Below are 20,778 nucleotides of genomic sequence, written 5' to 3' on the forward strand. Positions count from 1 at the left end.
AGGGAGTGGAGCATCTCCCGTGTGAGGAAAGGCTGAGGGAGCTGGGGCTCTGAAGCTGGAGAAGAGGAGACTGAGGGGTGACCTTATTAGTGTTTACAGATATATAAAGGGTGAGTGTCAGGAGGATGAAGCCAGGCTCTTCTCGGTGACAACCAATGATAGGACAAGGGGTAATGGGTTCAAATTGGAACACAAGAGGTTCCACTTAAATTTGAGAAGAAACTTCTTCGTGGTGAGGGTGGCAGAGCCTGGCCCAGGCTGCCCAGGGAGGTTGTGGAGTCTCCTTCTCTGCAGACATTCCAACCTGCCTGGACACCTTCCTGTGTAACCTCATCTGGGTGTTCCTGTTCCGGCGGGGGGATTGCACTGGATGAGTTTTCGAGGTCCCTTCCAATCCCTGACCATCTGAGATTCTGTGAAAACCTCTTCCAGGTTTGTTGCATAGGACCATTTGCTTAGGAGGTCCCGTTATCTTACTAAAGGCCACTAGATGGCATAAGGGACTACCTGATTAAAAGCTGATCTAACGAGGTGCTACCTGTAGAATAAAATTCCTCCTATTATTTATCGCAGATGATTATATGTATCCATAATGCATAATAAATACAGATATTAAGTAATATTTATGCAGTTACATTTATTTTGTCTGTTAAAGAATCATTTGCAAATGGACTTTGAATTCCCAGGTGTTGCAGAAATGATTGGCAAATAGCTGATGCAAATAAATTCAAGCTGATTTGTCTGGGGCTTTGCATTTTGACTGATCAGTATTCCTTGTGTCTGTAGCTTAAATCACTGATGTTCTTACTTTTCCTTGATTGCATAATTGAAACACCTCGTATGATAAACAATGAATAAGTAATGATTGCTGTTGCCTGAATACGTATGTTCATATAAGTATTCCAATATGAGTATTCATGTACTGCCTGGTTTATTCCAGCTATTTCCATAATTGTGTGCTGTTCCTTTTTGCTATATAAAAATCAGAAATATGGACATATTGATTATTGTTCTAGAGCTCAGAACAAAGCTGATGAATTTCTTTCTGAAAGCGTCTTCAATTTACTGTAAGGAGGAAGAACAGGAATAAATTAATCCTATTAGTCAGTGGTGGTGGTGCATGAAATAATGTACTGACATTGCAGGAGGGAGGGGAAGTTGCATGGATGTATGGAGATGTTAACAGAGCTAGAGATCAGGAAAAGCTGCTCAGTACACATCACTGAAGGTGTTGAGATGAGACCCTGAACGCTCCTCTTATAAACATAATTGGAATTGTCTGCATGTGCGATAATTTCCCCAACTGTAGGGTGACATTAGGTCTGTGGTCCTACAAAGAGGCAGTGTAGTGGTGCTGGTGTTTTTGCTCTTGGTCATATCATCTGACCTTTCAATACATTAGAGCTGAATTAGTTAATTTTTTGAATGATAAATCCTTTAACTGCTGTTCTCTATGAAAAAAAATCTGTTTGTTTTAAAAACTGAACATTTTTGCAATTATTATCATAACAGTCCAAGAAGTCTACACAAAGATCTCCAAATTTTACTGTGTGATATTATAATTTTGATTCATTGACCTTAAAATCCTTTGAGGAAGCTACTCTACCTTAGAAATGGATATCTGATTGAAAGAACCCTTTTAGGAAACAGGACTGGTGTGACATGCAGCCACATAAATAGCTTTTATTTCTCTCTTTGTTGTTGTTTTTCAGGGTGAACCTGGACCGAAAGGGGAGAAAGGAGATCAAGGAACAAGTGGGGAACCTGTAAGCACAGCCAAGCATTGGTTCAGTTGTTTTGAACTTTAGCGGGGACAGGACATGAGAGCTGCCTGTTTTGGAGGGAGAAGTTGGGACAAGATCCTTCTGCAGCTGAGATGGTTCTCTCGTCAGAAATGGCCATAGTGGTGCTTGGCTTTATAGTGACTGTAGGGGGAAGCTACATGACTACATGAATTTAAGCACTTAATTTATAGCTTTGGGCCTTAGTGGCTGAACAGAGGGCTACGGAGTTTACTATACAGAACATGGCTGACAATGAGGTTGTACCTGTTTTATTAAGGACTTTTGAAGTGATGTGGCCCAGATAAATTGTGAATTTGGCTACTTCATTTGTATTCTGGACCGCTCTTGTTCTGGGTGGAGCCCCTAGGAGAGGCAGAATCCTGTGCAGTCACAGGCCCTGTGAAAAACACCCTTTTGTATCTCAGTGGGAGGAAGGAGAAACATCTCCTTCTGCTCAGGAGAAGAAAGGAAGAGTTTCCTTCAGGTCCTTCACATTTCCCTTTGTTTTTTCAGGGATTGCCTGGGGTCCCAGGGGAACAAGGTGTCCCAGGACCTGCAGGAGTACAGGTAAGAGGGCTCAGCCTTGAAGAATATGTTTGACATGACCGGAGAGTGGTGTTTTCAAGGTCCATATCACTGTAAATAATTCTTCCCCTATACACCAACAGCCCATTTCCCTGTCTTCATTGTTTTAAGTCCAGGGACTTCTGCAGATGTATTTATTTATATTAGACATCAGAAAAACATGAGAAAAATTACAGCAGAAACATGGTATCTCTGCAGGATGATCAGTGTTGTCTGAGAGACTCCTTCCAACTTCAGGATCCTTCAGGAGGGCATCTTGTATTGATGTTACTAAACCACAAGTTGCACGGATAAGTTATGGCAGCACTTTGGCAAAACATAGCAGAGCATTCAGATTCAGCCCCAGTCCTTTTGACCTTGAATGCACTATGGCTCACATAAAATGGTTTTATAGTCTCAATTATCTTCTGAAAATTTCTTGGCTCATGCATATTATTTACAGTCATGACCAAGGTACGTTTTCATGTCAACATGGGAGGATGTTCACCCTGCCATCATCTGTGCTGTGCCCAAGCTATTACTTGGGCATCAACAGTTTAAACAGCTTAACCACAGTTTTAGCATTATGAAATAAATAGTAGTAACATGCAACTTTTAACTGACATCTGCTAAATGAGGGACTGTCCAGTGAGTGGACCCTGTCCTGCCAAAATCCTTCAGAAAGGGCTACATGGTAAGTAGGACTGGGATGAACCCTCTGCACTATGATTTGTTTTGACCATTTCTATATGACTGCTGTTTGTATTTGAAAACTGCAGGCAAAATTTCCTCTGTGCAGGGAGACCATCAGAGTTGAGCTGAAAATGAAGTAACTGGTAGGCCTAAGGATAGGAAGGAATTTTCACCCCGATTAATGCCTGCAACCTTCAGCATCTTGTGCTGAGAAACAGCCTCTGAGCTGATCAGTCATTAGTAATTCTTCTTATGTCTCCAGGGTTTATTTTTATATTTCATTTTCTCACTGCACAGAGAACCGGGAGCCATTTCCTCAGCCATTAAACTGCTCTGTGACTTGACTAACGAAAGCCCTTTCCCAGTGTGCACGTTCAAGCATCTTGAAGTTTTTTTGTCTGGCAGGCAGTCTTGTCCCATCTCTAATCGGCTGGTATCTCTCTTCTTTCCGCACAGGGCACAAAGGGACAGAAAGGAGCTCAAGGCGAAGCTGGAGCCCCTGGAGAGCCTGTGAGTAACTGCTTCCCTTGCAGCATTTTTCCCTGAAGGGACTCTGAATTCAATGCCTTGCAGATTCACAATCCCAGGCTGCTGGGGCTTGTGGCACATCCTAAACTGCAGCTGGAAGAGTCGCTGCTTGTGGGCAAACAGGCGCAGCTGCACCAAACAGATCAATGCCCCAGTCAGCCCAGCTCTAAATTGTGCATCTTTTGCTGGCCAAGTCTCTTCTTCTCTAACAAAATTCCCTCTTTTCTGGGTGAGATGCAGGCAGAGCTTGTTACTGCACTGCGATATCAGCCAAGCCCGGGCAGCCAGCTGGTGCAGGGAGCTCGCTTCTCATCAGCAGCCTCAATTAGTTTTTGATCATCGTTGGTTTTAGGCTTCTTAGTCAATTCTGTTTTCTTTAATACAGGCTCATCACCAGAGGAATTGTCACATAACACTTTTTTGAGGCATGTGTTGTAGGGAGGGCTGCTATTTTCTGACTGTGTGCTAAAGAACAGCAAAGGATTCAAGTCCAAATTTATTATTGTTAGAGCATATAAGCCCTTCATGGCTGAATCAAAGGCCACATACTTTCTCTGCAAGAAGAGAAGGAAGACTGAAAAACTATTCAAAATAATGACTGAGAGAGAGGATGTTTATATCTGGGAGAAGGAGGGAATAGGAAATCCAAATTAAGCATCCTAGTAACTAAAATTTCTTCTTCCACCTTTGTGTTCATGGTTTTCCTTCTTGGGCTTGTGCTTAGATGTTGTTCCCAGCAGTGCTTTGACCTAGACTCTGAGCTGCCTGTCCCCTGCTCTCTTTCACTCCTGGCTGAAGGATTCCTCAATCTTTTTGGGAAGAAAAAGAAAAGTTAGGAAATGTCCCCCTCCCACCAAACTCGCCATTGGTTTTATTTCTTTGTATAGCCTGGTGCCTTAGAGGTTGTTAATGATATGGAAATGCAGCCATATGCTGGCACCTTTTTTTTTTTTTTTTTCCCATCTTTTCACAGGCTGCCACTGCTCCAAATGTTTCGATTGGCTCGTAGACCAGTGACTGTAAATAACACAGAAATGAGGAAACCTTTAATTCCATTTTAGTGAGCCAAAGGCAACAGATAGACACTCACTTTGTGAAGAGCTGTGCTTTGGAAGATTTTCATCATCTCCCAACTGTTTGCATTGTCCTTCTGCAAGATATTACTGCCCAGCGCTTCCAGTAGAAGGGATTTATCTATACTCTGCTCCAAGTTAGATAGATTATTTCAGTCTGCTGATGCAGATGTTTTTAGACAGTCTGGCTCATTTAGCCCTAAATGGATTAAGCATGCTAAAAGAAATCCTTTTTGTTGCAAAATTCTGATGACAAGTGAACCATGGCCAGTGACGAGAAACTCCAGAGGTAGCAGCTTCACAGAATCCCCCGGATATGTTTAAGTATAAAGAAATATGTCTAAATACTGCCTGGTAACCCAAACCATACATCTCTATGGGGATGTAAATCCCCAAATATATGTCCTCTCATCCCCCATACATTTTCTGGGTACACATATGGGATTTTCCGCCCTAAAAAGCTTTTACTTGCAGACAGCAAAGACCCGCAATTCAGAACTATAACACTCTGAATGGTTTGTGCTGTTCGTCTATTTAATGTAAATGAGTGTTTTCAGGTTTTGTTCCCCAGAGTAGAGAAAGGTAGAATTGTCAACAAAACATATTTTGTTGACCTTGATATTTATTTTATGATAAATCAACATACTTTCCTCTGTTCTTTTGATGTTTCAGGCCTAGACTTTTCTTCCTATATCTCAACTAGATTTAGGATTTATATTGATGGAAGTAATTTTAAGCTCCCAAAGAGAGTCTTCATTCGTTTTGTATTGTTTCATGCTTCTTTTCACAACAAGTGTTTCACAAAAATGCTATTTTTTGCTTTGTTGAATAACACTGTCTGATACAAACTCCAGCCTCACTTGGAACATCGTGTTCCTATGGTGGTACAAGCTGTGAAATGCACATGCACACACTCTTCATTTTCTTGAAACAGGGTGTGACTGGACCAGCAGGGCCTCCAGGTCCAAGAGGCTTGCCAGGAAATGTGGTATGTGTGCACCAGTGGATTTGTTTTCCTATCTGTGTCCTGATTTCTTTGATATGTTTAGTTTTCCCTTCCACAATGTTTGCTATCAGGTTCAAGAGGTTGTGTTTCATTACACTTTTTTAATGGTTGAATTTAAATATCTGGAAGCACCTGGAAATGGTGTATCCATGAAGCATATTCTCACATTCATTTGTAGCAAGAGAGAGGCATGGAGTTTTTTCATTCCTCACCAAATTGTCAAAAGCAATTTTTACTGCCAGCTCTTCTAGAGGAAAATTGCAATGTTTATTGTCTCTTTGGTTTTATTTCTATTGCCTCATTCTTATTTGTCATTTCCTTTTGAAAACATGACTTCTTGACATAAAAATTCCATGGTATTCTCCTATTTTTATTATGGAAACATCTAAGTATTTGATCCTACAATCAGGGCTTTGAAAGCAATGCAGTGTCCTCCTTGCCTTGGTAGATGTTCATCACCATTAATATGTTGTGCATGATAGCCCAAAGACTTTTTTGCAAGCATAAAAAGCTCCAACTCTGCTTCCTGCCCAACCACTGTAATTTTCTTTCTAGTGCCTGGGTTTTAGCTGGGTTTACTCTGAATTAAGTGGAAAACAGCAGATAAATCCCATGTTATAATGTGTTCAGACATGGTGGTTTAGCACAGAGGGCTCATTAAGGCAGAGTTTATTACCTGGGCAACCTTAAATTGTCTTTCTACTAATTGTTAAGACACATTTATTTTAATTGTATTAATGTAGCAATTTAATTTCAAACTGAAAGTGATATTGAAAATTAAGACCTTTTCCAATTTCATATTCCTTTAAGCAAACTTCTGTGCCAGTAATACCAATATATTACCTATAAAAATTAATACTGTTGGAAATAATTTTTATTGGTGTAAAAAGGAAAATAATTATTACAACCACCCTGTGAAGAGGTCAATCCAGTCTTACTGGTGCCAAGACATCATTTCACATCTTAAAGTGGAGTGCCACTTCATAATGTGTTTTGGTGAATTAGAAAATTACGGTATTTAATTTGGAGCTCTAAATCATCTATATTTTGACAAGGAACCCTTTGAGATATGCCAGGACATGAAAATGATTGAAAACTGAGATAGAGGGTAAAATGCACATAGCTATGTTTTTCAATGTATAGTTTTGGAGAGCAGTAGCCATGAAAAAATAAGATTGTGAGACTTTTGGATTCTCTGATACAGAGGTGATGATTTGAGGCTCGGTTGGTAATGGATTAGGAAATGTTGATGATTTCACAGAACAAATAGAATAGTTAATGGTAGAGAGAGAATGCGCAAATCTGGGATTAGCTCAATTTTCGCTTTTGTTGTTCAACTTTTTTTTATATTGAAAAAAAAAATAATAAAACCAAAACAACTCCTTTAAGCACTTGGTACACAACTCTTCTGTGGTGTTCTCTGGATTACAGGTTGTCTGTACTGGGAAATTTAAATCTGATACTAATCCTTGAGATAGATTGTACTGAAGCCACTGGTCTATCCATTTTCTTCAGGATCAAATACTGCCTAAAAAAAAACTTCTAAGCTTTAAAGTTCTTCTCTCTCCAGGGTGTACCTGGAGGCCCCGGACTACCAGGAAAAGAGGGAGAAAAAGGGGAAAAGGTGAGTATATTCTTTTATCAATTATCCCCTTCCCCTTCCCCTTCCCCTTCCCCTTCCCCTTCCCCTTCCCCTTCCCCTTCCCCTTCCCCTTCCCCTTCCCCTTCCCCTTCCCCTTCCCCTTCCCCTTCCCCTTCCCCTTCCCCTTCCCCTTCCCCTTCCCCTTCCCCTTCCCTCTCTTCCTCTTCTTTCTGGCATTTTGAGTAACCGGAGACAGAAGGAGTCTGAACTGGAAAATTATTTCATAGGATCATGGGTGATTAAGACACATGGGCTCATTAGATCATCTTGTCTGACCTTCTCCATTACACCTGCTGTAAGATTTTCACCCTGTTGCGGCGTTATAATTTACCTAATACAATCACTGAGATACAACTGGATACAATGAAGTCACTGCAATGATGATTTTCTACTGTCCTCACTGCCTGTTTTAAGTACCCCCTGTTGACTACTGTAAATCCAGAACTGGAAGAAAAACTGGCTTTCATGGCTAGGAAACTGAGATTTCTGCTTTTATGATAATCTGTTGTAATTGGACCATTAGTTCAGCTTTCCAGTGCATTCTTGCTTACCTTTTGCCTGCCTTGCCTGACTGTTATGTCTGTGGGCTCTCTGAGGTCAAGGGTTTGTATAATAATTTGTTCATGCATTGCACAGTGCCCAGCATGCTGGAATGCTGATCTTTGCTTCCAGGAGTAGATCCTTCCATCAAATCATTTCAAAGTCTCATTTTACTTTCTTTAAGGAAAATTACAAATGCCTTGAGATGACTGAAGGAAAAAGTCTCCTCTTTAAAGAGACTTTCCTGTGATACCAAGACAAATTCAGATGAGAAGGCTAGAAAAAACACGTCTTTCAGTCACAATGAAACACCTGATCCAGGAATGGTCTTCAGTATGCTGCTAAGAGTTTTGCTGGATTGTCTCTTACAGGGTGATCCTGGAAAAGAAGGAAAAGTGGGTTTGCCTGGGCCAACTGGTGAGCCAGGTCCTGCTGGAGAGCCGGGTTTGCCTGGTAAGGGTAAAGACGGAGAACCGGTAAGTCCTGCTGGCAAACTCTGCACTTGAGTAGTTCAACATGAAATAGACAAGCATGACTTCTGCAGAAGAACGGTGGATTTTTGGTAGGTAGGCTGCATTGTCACAAGTGCTCACAGGCTGTCTACTGAAGACCCAGAAGGCCTGATTGTGCAAAATTCTCCAGATCACAGTGCTGCATCCAAAAAGGCAGAGAGAACTGAAGGTGTATTTCTGAACACTTAACTCCCTTCAGTCCTTTCTGCCTGCTGGCCATCAAAAATGGAGACATCCACAAGGAGTGACCGTTGTCCTTGTGACCAGCACAAAAATGCTTATATTGATGGTAGTTCCCTATAAGCATTTAATTCTAACCAAATTAGCAAATTATTTAATTTGCTTACATGTTATCACTAAAAGATGAGTTGTAAAGGCCTCTTCTAACCCAAACTATTCTATAATTCTAAGGTGGTGGGGACGTTTGCTACCTTGACTGTCTTAAAGTCCAAACTGCTGTTGGGCTGCATGGTAACGGTTTTCTGGTTTTGTTTCTGTTACTTTAGGGGCAAAGGGGCCCACCAGGCTTGCCAGGACCCTTTGGACATAAGGTGAGCATGAGCTTCATTATGGACTGCTTCTCTCCATCACTGGAACTGGAGAAAAAGATGTGGTGAAAGCACGGTCTGTTTTTCACTGGAAAATAGAGTTTGTGAAGGTTTTACTCAAAAATGCACTTCTAGGATGTTCCTTTTTTACTATTCCAATATCTCTGTAGATGTAAATATTAAGATATGAATTAGATGTGTTCACTTTCCACGTTGAAAATTTCTTCCAGCATTCTGTGAATTCAGCACAGACTAAGGACTATATGCCCACTTTTTCAAGGAAACTGTGACTGGGACTTTTAACCCATACAGCAAGAGAGACATTGCATAGCTAAAAGACAACCTGCTCTGGAGACCACCTGTCAGCCCCTGAAAGAGCAGTCATAGCACTAATTTCCTTCACTTCTCAAGGTGGATATAAATTATTTTCTAATGGGACCAGATAGTCCTGGTTTGTCCTCCTATTTTGTAGTTCAGGCTAAGAATAGCTAGTTGGTTAAGTTAATGACATTAATGTCAGCTGAAATTAATATTTATTCTCTTATAAATACACAATTAATAGAGAAAGCAATAAAACAGCAAAAACATTTGCTTTTGAGAGCACCTGGATTTTGCTTGAGTCTGCAATCAGGTATACCAGAATTTCTCCTCTTTGAAATGACTGTGTCCTGAACTGGATTAGAAGAAGACTAGGATGTTTAAACACATTCTTTAAATGATAAAGGTAGGAATATAGGCGTATGAGACTAGATACATCTAGATCCCATAGTTTTGAAATAACCAAATTGTCATGAAGTGTTTTCTTTTGGCTTTGCTGCATTCTGTATAAATGCATTGTACTCCCTTGTATATATATTTGACAGTTCAGAACACACACTCAATAATAAAATAATTGATATAAAAAAACCCAACAAACCTAAAATAAATCTCACGAAATATTCTATTCAATGTCAACACAAGATGGTAGGGATCTTAATTGTGCATGGGAAAATACTATTGAACTTTTCATATTGAAATTATGTTCTTGAATAAAATAACAGATAAGAGATCTGCAGGAGTGTTTGAACTAATCAGAATACACTTTCTCTCACTGTCCTTGCAGGATATTTTCTTTGTGATATAACATTAGCTGAAGAGACAAATGGAGAGAAAGATAGAGAGAGAGAAAGAAAAAAAAGAGAGTGAGAGAAAGAAAGAAAGGAAGAAAGAAAAAGAAAGAACAAAAGAGAAAGAAAGGAAGAAAAGAAGGAAGGGAAAAAAAATAGGAGATATTGCAGACCAAATTTGGGGTGGACAGAATCCATGGGTAACAATTTTTCTATCATGCTTCTATATAGCTGGACATAGTGTAATAAGAAATAGCATCAATAAGATTCATTGTTATAAGTCTACTTCCAGTGTGAGACCAAATCTCACAGCTGCAATACAATCCATAAAAATCTTGTTTGATTTCTCCCCGTAACAAGACAACAGACATTAAATTTCAGTCTTTCAGCTGAATTATTTCTCAGCCCTGTCTCTACAGTATCCATTAAACAGTTTCAAGTAGTTTTCTGTGGTCTGCAGGTTTTACTATAGAAAATCCTGTTTTCTAGAAGGGACGTATCTCCTTTTTTAGCACAGTCCTCTAGAGAGAGCGATAGAACTGTTGAATTGGGTTTTTTATTCATGCACTTCTGCATGTAGTCTTATGTTGGTAAAGGAAAGGAGAACATTAAGATGTAACCAAACACCTCTAATTCTTTCTTCCCCAGATAAATAATCTGTATTTAACAATGTTTGCAGGCTAGCCATCTACCACAGAAGCACAAAGAAAAGTGCATTATGGTGCTTAGTGTTTCCCCGAGCCAAGAAGAGTGCCTAATACCCTACAGACAATTGCAACTGCTGGAAATTCTATGCTGTGCGCTAGAATAAATTAAAGTACTTGTAGAGGCTGTGTTCCTTCTCATTTATGTGGTGTGGCACACGTTGACATTGTGTCAGTGCCCACAGAGGTGGCCTGGGACTCGTGTGAAGGAGAGGGACAGTTTTCTTGGCATGATGTGGCAGTACCTGTGCCATTTCCCCACCCTGCCTCATCCTGACACTGTTCCTCTCTGGGCAGGATCAGGTCAGGATGCATCAGTGTGATGTTCTGTTGTAAAACCTGGTTGCATTTCAGCATATTTTCTCAATACTGCACAAATCCTTTAACTTCTTCCTTTGTTTCAGGGGGAGAGGGGACCTCCTGGTCTCCCTGGGCAGCCAGGAGACAGAGGCGTGCCAGGAATCGGGCTTGCTGGACCCCCTGTAAGTAACAGGTCCTGCTGCAACCTGGAATGAAGTGAAAACTTGCCCAGCACCATCTGGGTAATGTGTTGTCTGCGCTCAACTGTGCCATGAGGGACACAAGGCAATGGCAGGAAGATGTGCCAGGGGAGGTTCAGGTTGGACATTAGAAAAAGGTTCTTCACCCAGAGTGTGCTGGACACTGAACAGGCTCCCCAGGGAGGTGTCACAGCCCCCAGCCTGACAATGTTCAATAAGAGACTGGACAACTTCCTCAGACACACGGTGTGAACTGTGGGGTGTCCTGTGCAGGGACAGGAGTTGGACTCGATGACTCTTGTGGGTCCCTTCCAACTCGGGACATTCTAAGATTCTAAGAGCCTGTGGGATGATTTACCTTCTGAAGATGCAAACTGCAGACTAGTCTAGAGGCTGCCATTTGTGACTCATATGTCTACACATCTGTTGTGAAGGATCTTGTTGTGAGGGATGAATTTGGTTTTAGTTGAAAGTGAAAGGCAGAGAAGTGCTATAGGAGTGATCGATATCACTGGCTATTACTTCTGACTCTTCTGCATCATCTTGACACGTCAGCTATGAATGTGACTTAAGGTCTGGGCTCAGCCAGCAGGACTGGTCTGCTGGGGAGATGTAACCCTGTTGTCACCCCATTAGAAGGGACAAGTGTGACACACATGTCCAGATCTGTGACACAGTCAGCAGTCTGATAGGGAAACAGAAAATCAGATTACTTAAATTGCTGTATTCCAAGAGAGCCATAATGTGCATAATTTCCTACAAAGGTTTAGTTGCACCTCATCCAGCTCTGCCCTCACCTCCTGCCATCGGTATTAAAGTTTTACCCTTATAAGTAGGCCACAAGGTATATTTGAGAGTCTGCTCTGGAATGTTTGGATTTTCATATCGCTGTGGTTTGATCATTCCAGTATTTGGCGTGTACAATTGCTCTTGAGATCAGGGGATTTGGGGGTGCTCTGACTGTAGTCCTGCTCAGAGTTCTCCAGATATGCACTGAATATGCAAGAGAAATATCTTTAGGAGGATGCAAACAGTGTTCCTAGATGTAATTGCTGGAGGACATCTGAGACCTTGCATTATTTTTCAACCCTTGTACATGCCATGATACTATACAAATCACAGTCATTTTTTTAATGCTCTGGTTATCTGGATATGTTTCCCAATTAGTACAGGAAATTACCTTGATATGATAAGTGATATTGCTGTGTAATACTAGTTGACAAATCTAGCTTTCTGAGGTGTATCTCCACTTAATATTTGCTTTTACCTTGCTGAATACTATATATGTCAATGCAGACTGAGTCAGTCATGTTTCGCACTGTGACTGTGTCATGGCCTTCATGGTCCTTAAAGGGTTATTGATGCTTGAATATGTGCTGGCTATTATTTGTTTTGATTTATCTAAGGATCAGTGATGTTCTTCCGTTTCTTAATGTTCAGTCATTAATATTAAAATTAAATTTGCAAATGAGCATCTGGCTTGTTTGAAAGTCATTGGTCTATGGCAAGTTTTTAATTGCTGATTTTTAGATTCAGTACAGCAGTAGGTGAGTTCACTTCTGCATCCTGATATACACCAGGCAACAAAGTTCTTCATTGAGGCTTTAGTATAGCCATGAATGCAAATTACTAAGAACTTGACTCCAAATGTCACTTGCTTTACACCAGGGGATTACTTTTTTCCTGTGTCATTGCTTGATCAATGTTGGGTTGAGTAGCCACCTACACACCACACAATACCTGATTGATTTGTTTTTATTTATTTAATCTGCTCCGCTAAATAACTTTGTTTGTTTGTTTTTTACTGTTATGATGGTTTTCTCCACCGGAGATTCATTGCAACCTCAGTTCCGGTGCAAAAATTCTGGAATTTGAACAACACTGTATAATGTTGAACCCATCAGGCTTTCACAAAGGCTGAGTCCCACAGAAAAAAAAAAATAATAGAAGTCAGGGGGCTACTTCAGTGCATATTACACACTGAATTAAAGGTGTCAGCCTATAGACTTTTTGGTGATGTAACAAAAGTGTGTACAAAATACTTTCAGCTTCAGAGCTAAAAGCACCTTTTTTTAATTGGAGTCCTCACCCTGTTTTCTCCTATGCCCTTAACCTCTCTTGGGCTTTGCTCCTGATATAAAAGATATATATAAATAAGGATTTTTTATTTTTTTTTTTTTTTTACTTTGTCTGGTAAAATGTTGATTTACTATTTACATAATACTGAGACATAAACTGAATATTATTTGAGTGTGTTCTTTCCCAACTGAACCATAAGCAGAAGGGGGGATGCTTGGAGAAATGGGGTGAATTCACATGCTTATGCTGAAGTTGCCTAATGGACGTATGTTCTGCATAAGTAGAATTGTTTTGCTCTTGCTCTGCCTTGTCCTTTTCATATTACTATGGGTTCAGAATTATGTATTTAGCTTTTGCTTGAGCAGAGCATTAAGGCGTCTTGCATGGAGGACTGTATGAGGATTAGTGAATTAATGTGCCTGAAATAGAAATCAAAGGGAGAGGAGTCATAGTGTGAGCCAATTTATTCAAACACAGCCCCAGAGATGTGAGTTTGAGCCTTGTTTCGGGTGTGTTTGCAATGCCAGATTGACTCATCCATGCATGGTATGCGTACTGCATGCCTTCTGTGGGGTTCCTATAGATGTGGATACCTTCTAGTGGCTCGTTCTACTCAGTTGCACCTTTTAAAGTTGTATTCCAAAATGAACAGAATATGCAAGCCCACTGGATTTCCTGCTTTGACCTCATTTAAAAAGCACACAGGTCCCATGGGATGCTTTTCCTTGTGTTAGAGGTAGCTGAATACAGTGATCTTCAGGATATGGGGGAATTGTCCTGTCTCAGCCCAACAGATATAAGAGTGCTGTAGTTCTGTCCCCAGTTCCAACCGGTAATGAGGCTGAGCACATATTGCCAATGATCATATGCATACATATTGCACACACACAAATGCCTGTGCCATGTATACCAATGCAGGGAATAATGCCTCTATCAACATTCATAAACTCATAGAATCATAGAACAGTTTGGGTTGGAAGGGACCTTTAAAGGTCATCTTGTCTGACTCCCCTGCAATGAGCAGGGACATCTTCAACTACCTCAGGTTGCTCAGAGCCCCATTCAGCCTGGCCTTGAATGTCTCCAGGGACAGGGAATTTACCACCTCTCTTGGCAACATGCTCCAGTATTTTACCACCCTCATTGTAAAAAATTTATTCTTCGTGTCTAGCCTGAATGTCCCTTCTTTTAGTTTAAAACCATTTTGTCCTGTAAACCATTAAAACCCTTCATCCTGTTGTAACAGGCCTTTCTAAAAAGTCTGTCCCCATCTTTCTTATAGGCCCCTTTTAAGTAGAGAAAGACCTCAATAAAGTCTCCCTGGAGCCTTCTCTTCTCCAGGCTGAACACCTCCAACTCCCAATCTGTCCTCCCAGTAGAGCTGTTCCAGCCTCAGGTGATTTCTGTGGCTCCTCTGGCGCCTCTCCAGCAGGTCCATGTGTGTCCTGTGCTGAGGACCCCAAAGCTGGACCAGCACTGCAGGGGGGTCTCACCAGAGCAGAGCAGAGGGGCAGAATCACCTCTCTGACCTGCTGCCCACACTCCTGGTGATGCAGCTCAGGATACAATTGGCTTCTGGGCTGCAAGCACACATTGCTGGCTCATGTCCAACCTTTCACCCACCAATAGCCCCAAGTCCTTCTCTGTAGGGCTGCTCTCTATCCTAAACAGCACTCCCAGAAACATTGGCAAGAATGTCTTGATCCCACTCCTCCTCTCTGGCTGATAAGATTTGAAGAGCACTGTTGGAATGTATACATGTGCAGGGCTCAGTCAGACAAACATTGTGTTAGCATACAGCTGACCCCTCTGGTATCTTTTTCTCTCAATTTTTTCTCACAATTTTTCCTCCATGATCTACCTCAATTTCTTCCTTATTTTGCCTTTGATCCTTCCCTTAAACCTCCTGTTGTGAGTATTGCACACTCCAACAATGTTTGTGAGCAGACGGTCAGACTTACTCCTTTTCTTAACCTTCCTTCTCCAATGTTTGTTACTGTGATGCTCCAGGACAGTCTGATCAGCCAAGGGGGGATGTTAATTTTAAGTGTTTTTATTGCTGTATCTTTTCTGTTTTCAGGGCCCTGTTGGACCCCCAGGAGACAAAGGGTCATTGGTACAGTATGTCTTTCTAACTACACCTGGATTTTACGGGGAGGGGGAAATCACATTAATTGTGTTTCTACCAATGATTTCATGAAGACGTGTTTAATTTGTTTTTTCCCAGGGTTGTTAGGGTCACAGGGTGGCTGACCCTCCAAAGGGGACTTCTCTTGTGCATTGATATTGTCTGCTATACTAAGCTGATTGAGACTTGGCATGATGACAACTTTTCCTTACCTGTCAATAGTCCTACAAAAGAAAGAATGAATCACTTGTTTAACCCTTCATTCAAAAAAAGTATTTCAAGGCATGTGATTCAATGCGCACTGCTATGCCCTATAGCCAAGGCATTTTTAAGCGTTTTTCTTACTTAAATCTTACAGAAACCTTTGCATTTTAGTAGTCACCAAACATGCCTAGTTCCTCAACATGCAGTTTTACAAACATGCAATCCGTTGGTGTGAAACAAATAGCTGTGTACCATGGTTTAGTACACGCTGCCATGAATTTCAAGCACGAAAGCCAGTCCTATCCAGTGTACTAGCTCATACTGAGGAGCTGGACCATTTTTTCTCCTCTTCCATCCTGTGCTCAGTTATATTTTCTCCCTGTTCATAAACTTGCTTCCTGTAAAGAGTCATTATTAGCTTTCTAGTCAAGGTATGTGAGGCTTGACTTTACTGATGCACGTAAAGTCCCTTGAGGCACAGAAATTACTGATACTGTGATAATATATATTTTTATACTCTCTCATAGTTGTTTAACTGCTAGTTACCCTTTTTCCCCACAATAACTACTGGGTACTGGGTTGAAGATTTATTCTCTTCAGCTAAGAAGCACCTCGTAAGTACTGTTCATGTTATTGAGTTTGTTCTCTCTTTTCCAGGGTCCCCGTGGTGTACCTGGTATCCCTGGACCACAGGGCCCTCCTGGCCATGATGTGAGTAAAATAAAAGTGCTCAAGAAATGTCTCAGTGATCAAATCTAATTTCCCCAAACATTGTGCTCATACTCAACCACAGTCATTGAGCATTACTAGGATGGTCCAAGCGAGATGATTTGCAGAAGTGGAACACTTACAAGTTAAAATGTCAGAGAGAAAACAGGCTGAGGAGGGTTGTCTCAGGGAAAGTGGTGGACTCCACCACTGAACCATTTAAAAACTATACTGGAGAAGTACATTGACAGCATAGACTGGGGAATGATCCCACACTGGAAAAGGATGATTATTAAGTTGTCTAGGAACTTCTTAGAAACCACCGAGGTAAGTAAACCGTAATATTTCTATGAAAACAAGGCCACAGGTGTTAAAAATCTCTTTGTGAGTACATTTTGCTGCTGCTGTGCATGAGAGATGACATTTTAACCTCTTGGTGCACTTTTTTTCACTCCTGCCATCTCAAAGGGTGAGTCATGGAGCTGAGGTACAAAGGAAAACGTGGCAGAATCCCAGCTGGAAAACTGACCCCTCTTGCTGCCCGGCTTTGTCGCAGTGTTGAATCAGAAAAAGGAGCATTTGTTTATTTTTTCTCTGCTGGTCAGCCAGCTCTGTGATGTGGAGGAAAACCAGCAAGGAGGCTCTGAAGATTTTGAAAGGCTTGAGCTTTGGATTTGTGCTTGTTGAGGGAATGCTGTAGGGAGAGGGTGGTGCCCTTCTATATCTCTCCTTCTCAGCACTGCTTTGTGATGCTGTCATGTCCGAAAAGGCTACCAGTTTTCACTAAGTCCATGGCAAGTGATTTTCAACCCTGATGTGGCTTTATTGACATACATCAATTGGCCTAAAGGGTGTAATTTTCTATGGGTTTGATCTCCTGTCCTCTTGCAGTGTTTGGAGAAGAAGGCCTAGTCTTCTTCCCATCTACTTTGTCACAAGACAAATTATTATGGTCAGCCCATGATAGTAGAAATGGTCCTTTCCTCCATCACCCTGTGTCCCTAAGCTGCCACAGATTCAGAATTGTGTCCTGCTGACTGCCTTTAGATCTCCTCACCTTGTTTAGAGATGTATGAGATTTTTAACAGGAGATTCAACAGATGGTTTATTACAACTGTATTGTGTGATGAGAGTGCCAGAGGAAGCTTTTCTGAGTTTGTTCCTGGCTCTACTCAGATCAGCGTTGAAAGCTCAGCCCTTAGAGAGGCAGTACTTCAGTCTTTACATCTTTCCTTTTCTCTGTGGAAAATTACCCAAACATTTCTTATGGTATAGTACTTGTAAAACATACCCTCTATTACACTGTTTTAATTGCACTCAATATGTCTTTTAGGAGCTCTCTGTATTCTGGTTGATCACCTGTTAAGCAATTCTACCTGTGTTTCAGGAAGTGTAAATGTAACTACAGGACACATTCCAACATTTCTTGGTATAACAGCAGGGATACCTATTTTGGCAAGATCATGCATTTGCTGTTTCTTGATCTCCACTTTCACTTATGACTAGTACAAAGAATTTTTTTGTTCTGCTCTTTCACTCTCATATATCAGTGTAGCATTGCTGTATTCTCTGAAGCATGCCCATTTTTGTACTCTGTCAGGTTTAAATAGTATGTCATCAGTTAGGAAAGCTCTAATTTGAATTGCAAATATGAATTTACCATGCAACTCCCAAGCCATTCAGTGGCAATAGCCTTAATGACTTGCCTCAATATCTTCTTTTTTGCTGTGGCTATTGCAAATATATTCCATGTTGTGTTTTGTTTTCTTTTGTTTTTTTTTTTCTTTTTTTTTTTTCCTAAGACTGAATAATTCTTTTAAATCACATTTACACACATTAGGTTACTCTCTGCATTATTTTTCCAGTCGTGGACTCATCAGATGCTCTTGGAAGTGTCTGCTATAAGTTGCTGTATCCCTGATACTGCAAGTCAGATTTACAGTTGTATTTGGGGAGGTGGAATAGTCAATAGTTCTTTTGGAATAGCTTTGGCCAGAATTATCTCCCACAGGTGAACAGGTTTACATGAATACATTCTAGCTTCTTTCTAGTGCCCTAAAAACACGTGCCATATTTTTTGCAATAGCTCTGCCCAAGGTCACATCTGTTGGCAACTTGATCAAATATCAAGATTTCTCAGGACAATATCTTGTTTTATTAAAATTCAGGTTTTGAAAATTCTTGCCCAGGTTTACAATACAGTCATGCTTGTTTGACTTTTTTCAGTTCCTCTTAGCAAAAGGCTTGGTGTTTATTTTTCCTCTTGAGTTCACTATGTCCATAACTACAGTTTCCCTTCTGCTGGGAGAAAACTGGGCATATTGTCTTGTCCCATATACATTATTTTCTTCTCTTTAAACTTGCATTTTTTTATCTGGTTAACTAAAGCTCCAATTCTTACAGCCTGAAAAGTGCTTTCTCAAGCCTTTTTTTTTGTGGTCTTTGTTTTTCCCTATAGGAGGACTGATTTGTTCCATAACAGGACTATTACATATTGTGCCTGCTTCCATGCCCTCAATCATTTCAAGTATTCCTTACACTTACTTTTGGAAAAAAAATAATGCAGATCACATTTTAACTGGCAGTATTCCTGTACTGTGCATTGAGCATGGCCTTAAGTACCTTCTTTCAGAGAAATTGGCTAGTCTCATATTCTGAGAGTTACAAAAAATATTTCTACGCATTAAGTGATGTCATGTACATGGCTGCCTCCTTGAGCTGCTCCAGATCAGGTCCCTCCTGCCTGGCCCCTGCTGCCCAGGACTCGGGGTCTCTGCTCAGCTGGAACGATGCGGCTGCTGCTTTCCCATTTGCGGGTTCACAGAATCACAGAGTGTCAGGGATTGGAAGGGACCTTGAAAGATCATTCAGTCCAATCCCCCCACCGGAGCAGGAACACCCAGATGAGGTTACACAGGAAGGTGTCCGGGTAGATTTGAATGTCTCCAGAGAAGGAGACTCCACAACCCCCCTGGGCAGCCTGTTCCAGGCTCCATCACCCTCACCGAGAAGTTTCTTCTCAAACTTAAATGGAAACTCCTATGTTCCAGTTTATACCCAACCAGTAACAAATGTTCAGCCAGTAACAAAGCTGCACATGAATCCCAGAGGTACAGACATGGACAACAAAGACACAGAGGATGCTGACATGGCTGATCACACAGATTGTCACAGACAAGGTGCTGCCTTCAACAGCACCTGCATACAGGACTCACATATAACATAAGCACAGAGAACTACGTCCCTTCTCTTCAGCTGGCAGAGACAGGAGGTCACTGGTATTAGCACACACACACACATCATTCTCTAGCTTCACAAGCACATGCATATTTGCAGATTCTTTGAGTGTTAACACAACTCCTCTGTACTGGCACCTCTTCTCATATCCCAGACCCCCTTACATGGCTCATGGGTCCCCTACTTGCCTTCTAGTCCAGCCTGATGTTCATTGCAAGAGACATTGCTTGTCTCTTGCATGCTCCATGCTTTCCATGGGCGTACCAGCATGGACCTCCTCACCCACCTGATACCCTGGCCTGGACCCAAGTTCCCCTACTTGCCAGCTGGTCCAGGTTGCAGTTTTCTGACCAAAACACACTCCTACACACACATCCCAGGACTGCAGAAGATACAGACACTTGCTCCCATCCCAGCTGGAACCAGGCACATGGGTTGTGATCTATGTTCCTACACCAGCCACTGTCATGGAGCCCCTCACTCCCCTTACTCATGCTGGACCCCAAAATAGGTGTTTTGGGAAACGCACACCATTCCCACTCCAGTGGCTGGAGGTTAAAGACCCCAACACTCACTCCATTAGTTGACAGCAGAGGCTGGGGAGCCTACACCCCCTCTCTGACTCCAGCAGTTTTCACTCACATGCACATCCAGGTCTCACCAGTAGCTGGCACCTGGTCCTTGCAGTGCACATACACATTATGCAGAGAGATAGTTAAGAAAAGGTTTAGTAAGAAGATACAAAATGATAGCACAAACCATGGTGATCAAGTTCAGGGCTCAGCCAGACAGTGCAGTGACCAGCCCTGTTTTACACAACCAGGCCCTTTTATACCCCTGTTCCTCTCTGCTCCCCCTTCCCCTGCATGGCCCCTTGTGCATCTCCAAATCTCTATAAATTCCCACACCCCTCCCAGTTCAGGCTCCCCCTGGTTTACAGTCTTATCACTCACAGCATTCAGGTTGATCATCCTGGAAGTGCTGCCTGTGGTTTTTTGATAGACCATCAAGTAGTGTGAGTGGTGAGGTTTGTTTATTGATAAGTCTGTGTCTTGATGTATTTTGTTTCTGGATTTCCTCCTTTTCCCTTAGTTTCCAAATTGAAAAGGTTCCAGATCAGATAACCTTTGTGGAATAAACCTTCTTGCACTTCCACATGCCTTCATCAATTAGTGTGACTGTCCAGGTTTGGTTCCCATTACTGCCTCCTGTATGTTCTTAT

General features: G+C 41.5%; 1 protein-coding gene across 4 annotated transcripts in view; it reads left to right on the plus strand.

Moving 5' to 3' along the window:
- COL22A1 (collagen type XXII alpha 1 chain) overlaps positions 1–20,778 on the plus strand; it is a 233,084-nt gene that overhangs the window by 179,102 nt on the left and 33,204 nt on the right. For all 4 annotated transcript variants that reach the window (XM_082043903.1, XM_082043901.1, XM_082043904.1 and 1 more), the window contains 10 exons: positions 1,713–1,766; positions 2,298–2,351; positions 3,498–3,551; positions 5,577–5,630; positions 7,219–7,272; positions 8,202–8,306; positions 8,849–8,893; positions 11,105–11,182; positions 15,360–15,395; positions 16,269–16,322. In XM_082043903.1, coding sequence (XP_081900029.1) covers positions 1,713–1,766; positions 2,298–2,351; positions 3,498–3,551; positions 5,577–5,630; positions 7,219–7,272; positions 8,202–8,306; positions 8,849–8,893; positions 11,105–11,182; positions 15,360–15,395; positions 16,269–16,322 — 588 coding nt within the window. The remainder of the gene's footprint in view (positions 1–1,712; positions 1,767–2,297; positions 2,352–3,497; positions 3,552–5,576; positions 5,631–7,218; positions 7,273–8,201; positions 8,307–8,848; positions 8,894–11,104; positions 11,183–15,359; positions 15,396–16,268; positions 16,323–20,778) is intronic.

This window comes from Streptopelia decaocto (assembly GCF_964273445.1).
Source record: "Streptopelia decaocto genome assembly, chromosome: 2".
In the NCBI taxonomy this organism is placed as follows: Eukaryota; Metazoa; Chordata; class Aves; order Columbiformes; family Columbidae; genus Streptopelia; species Streptopelia decaocto.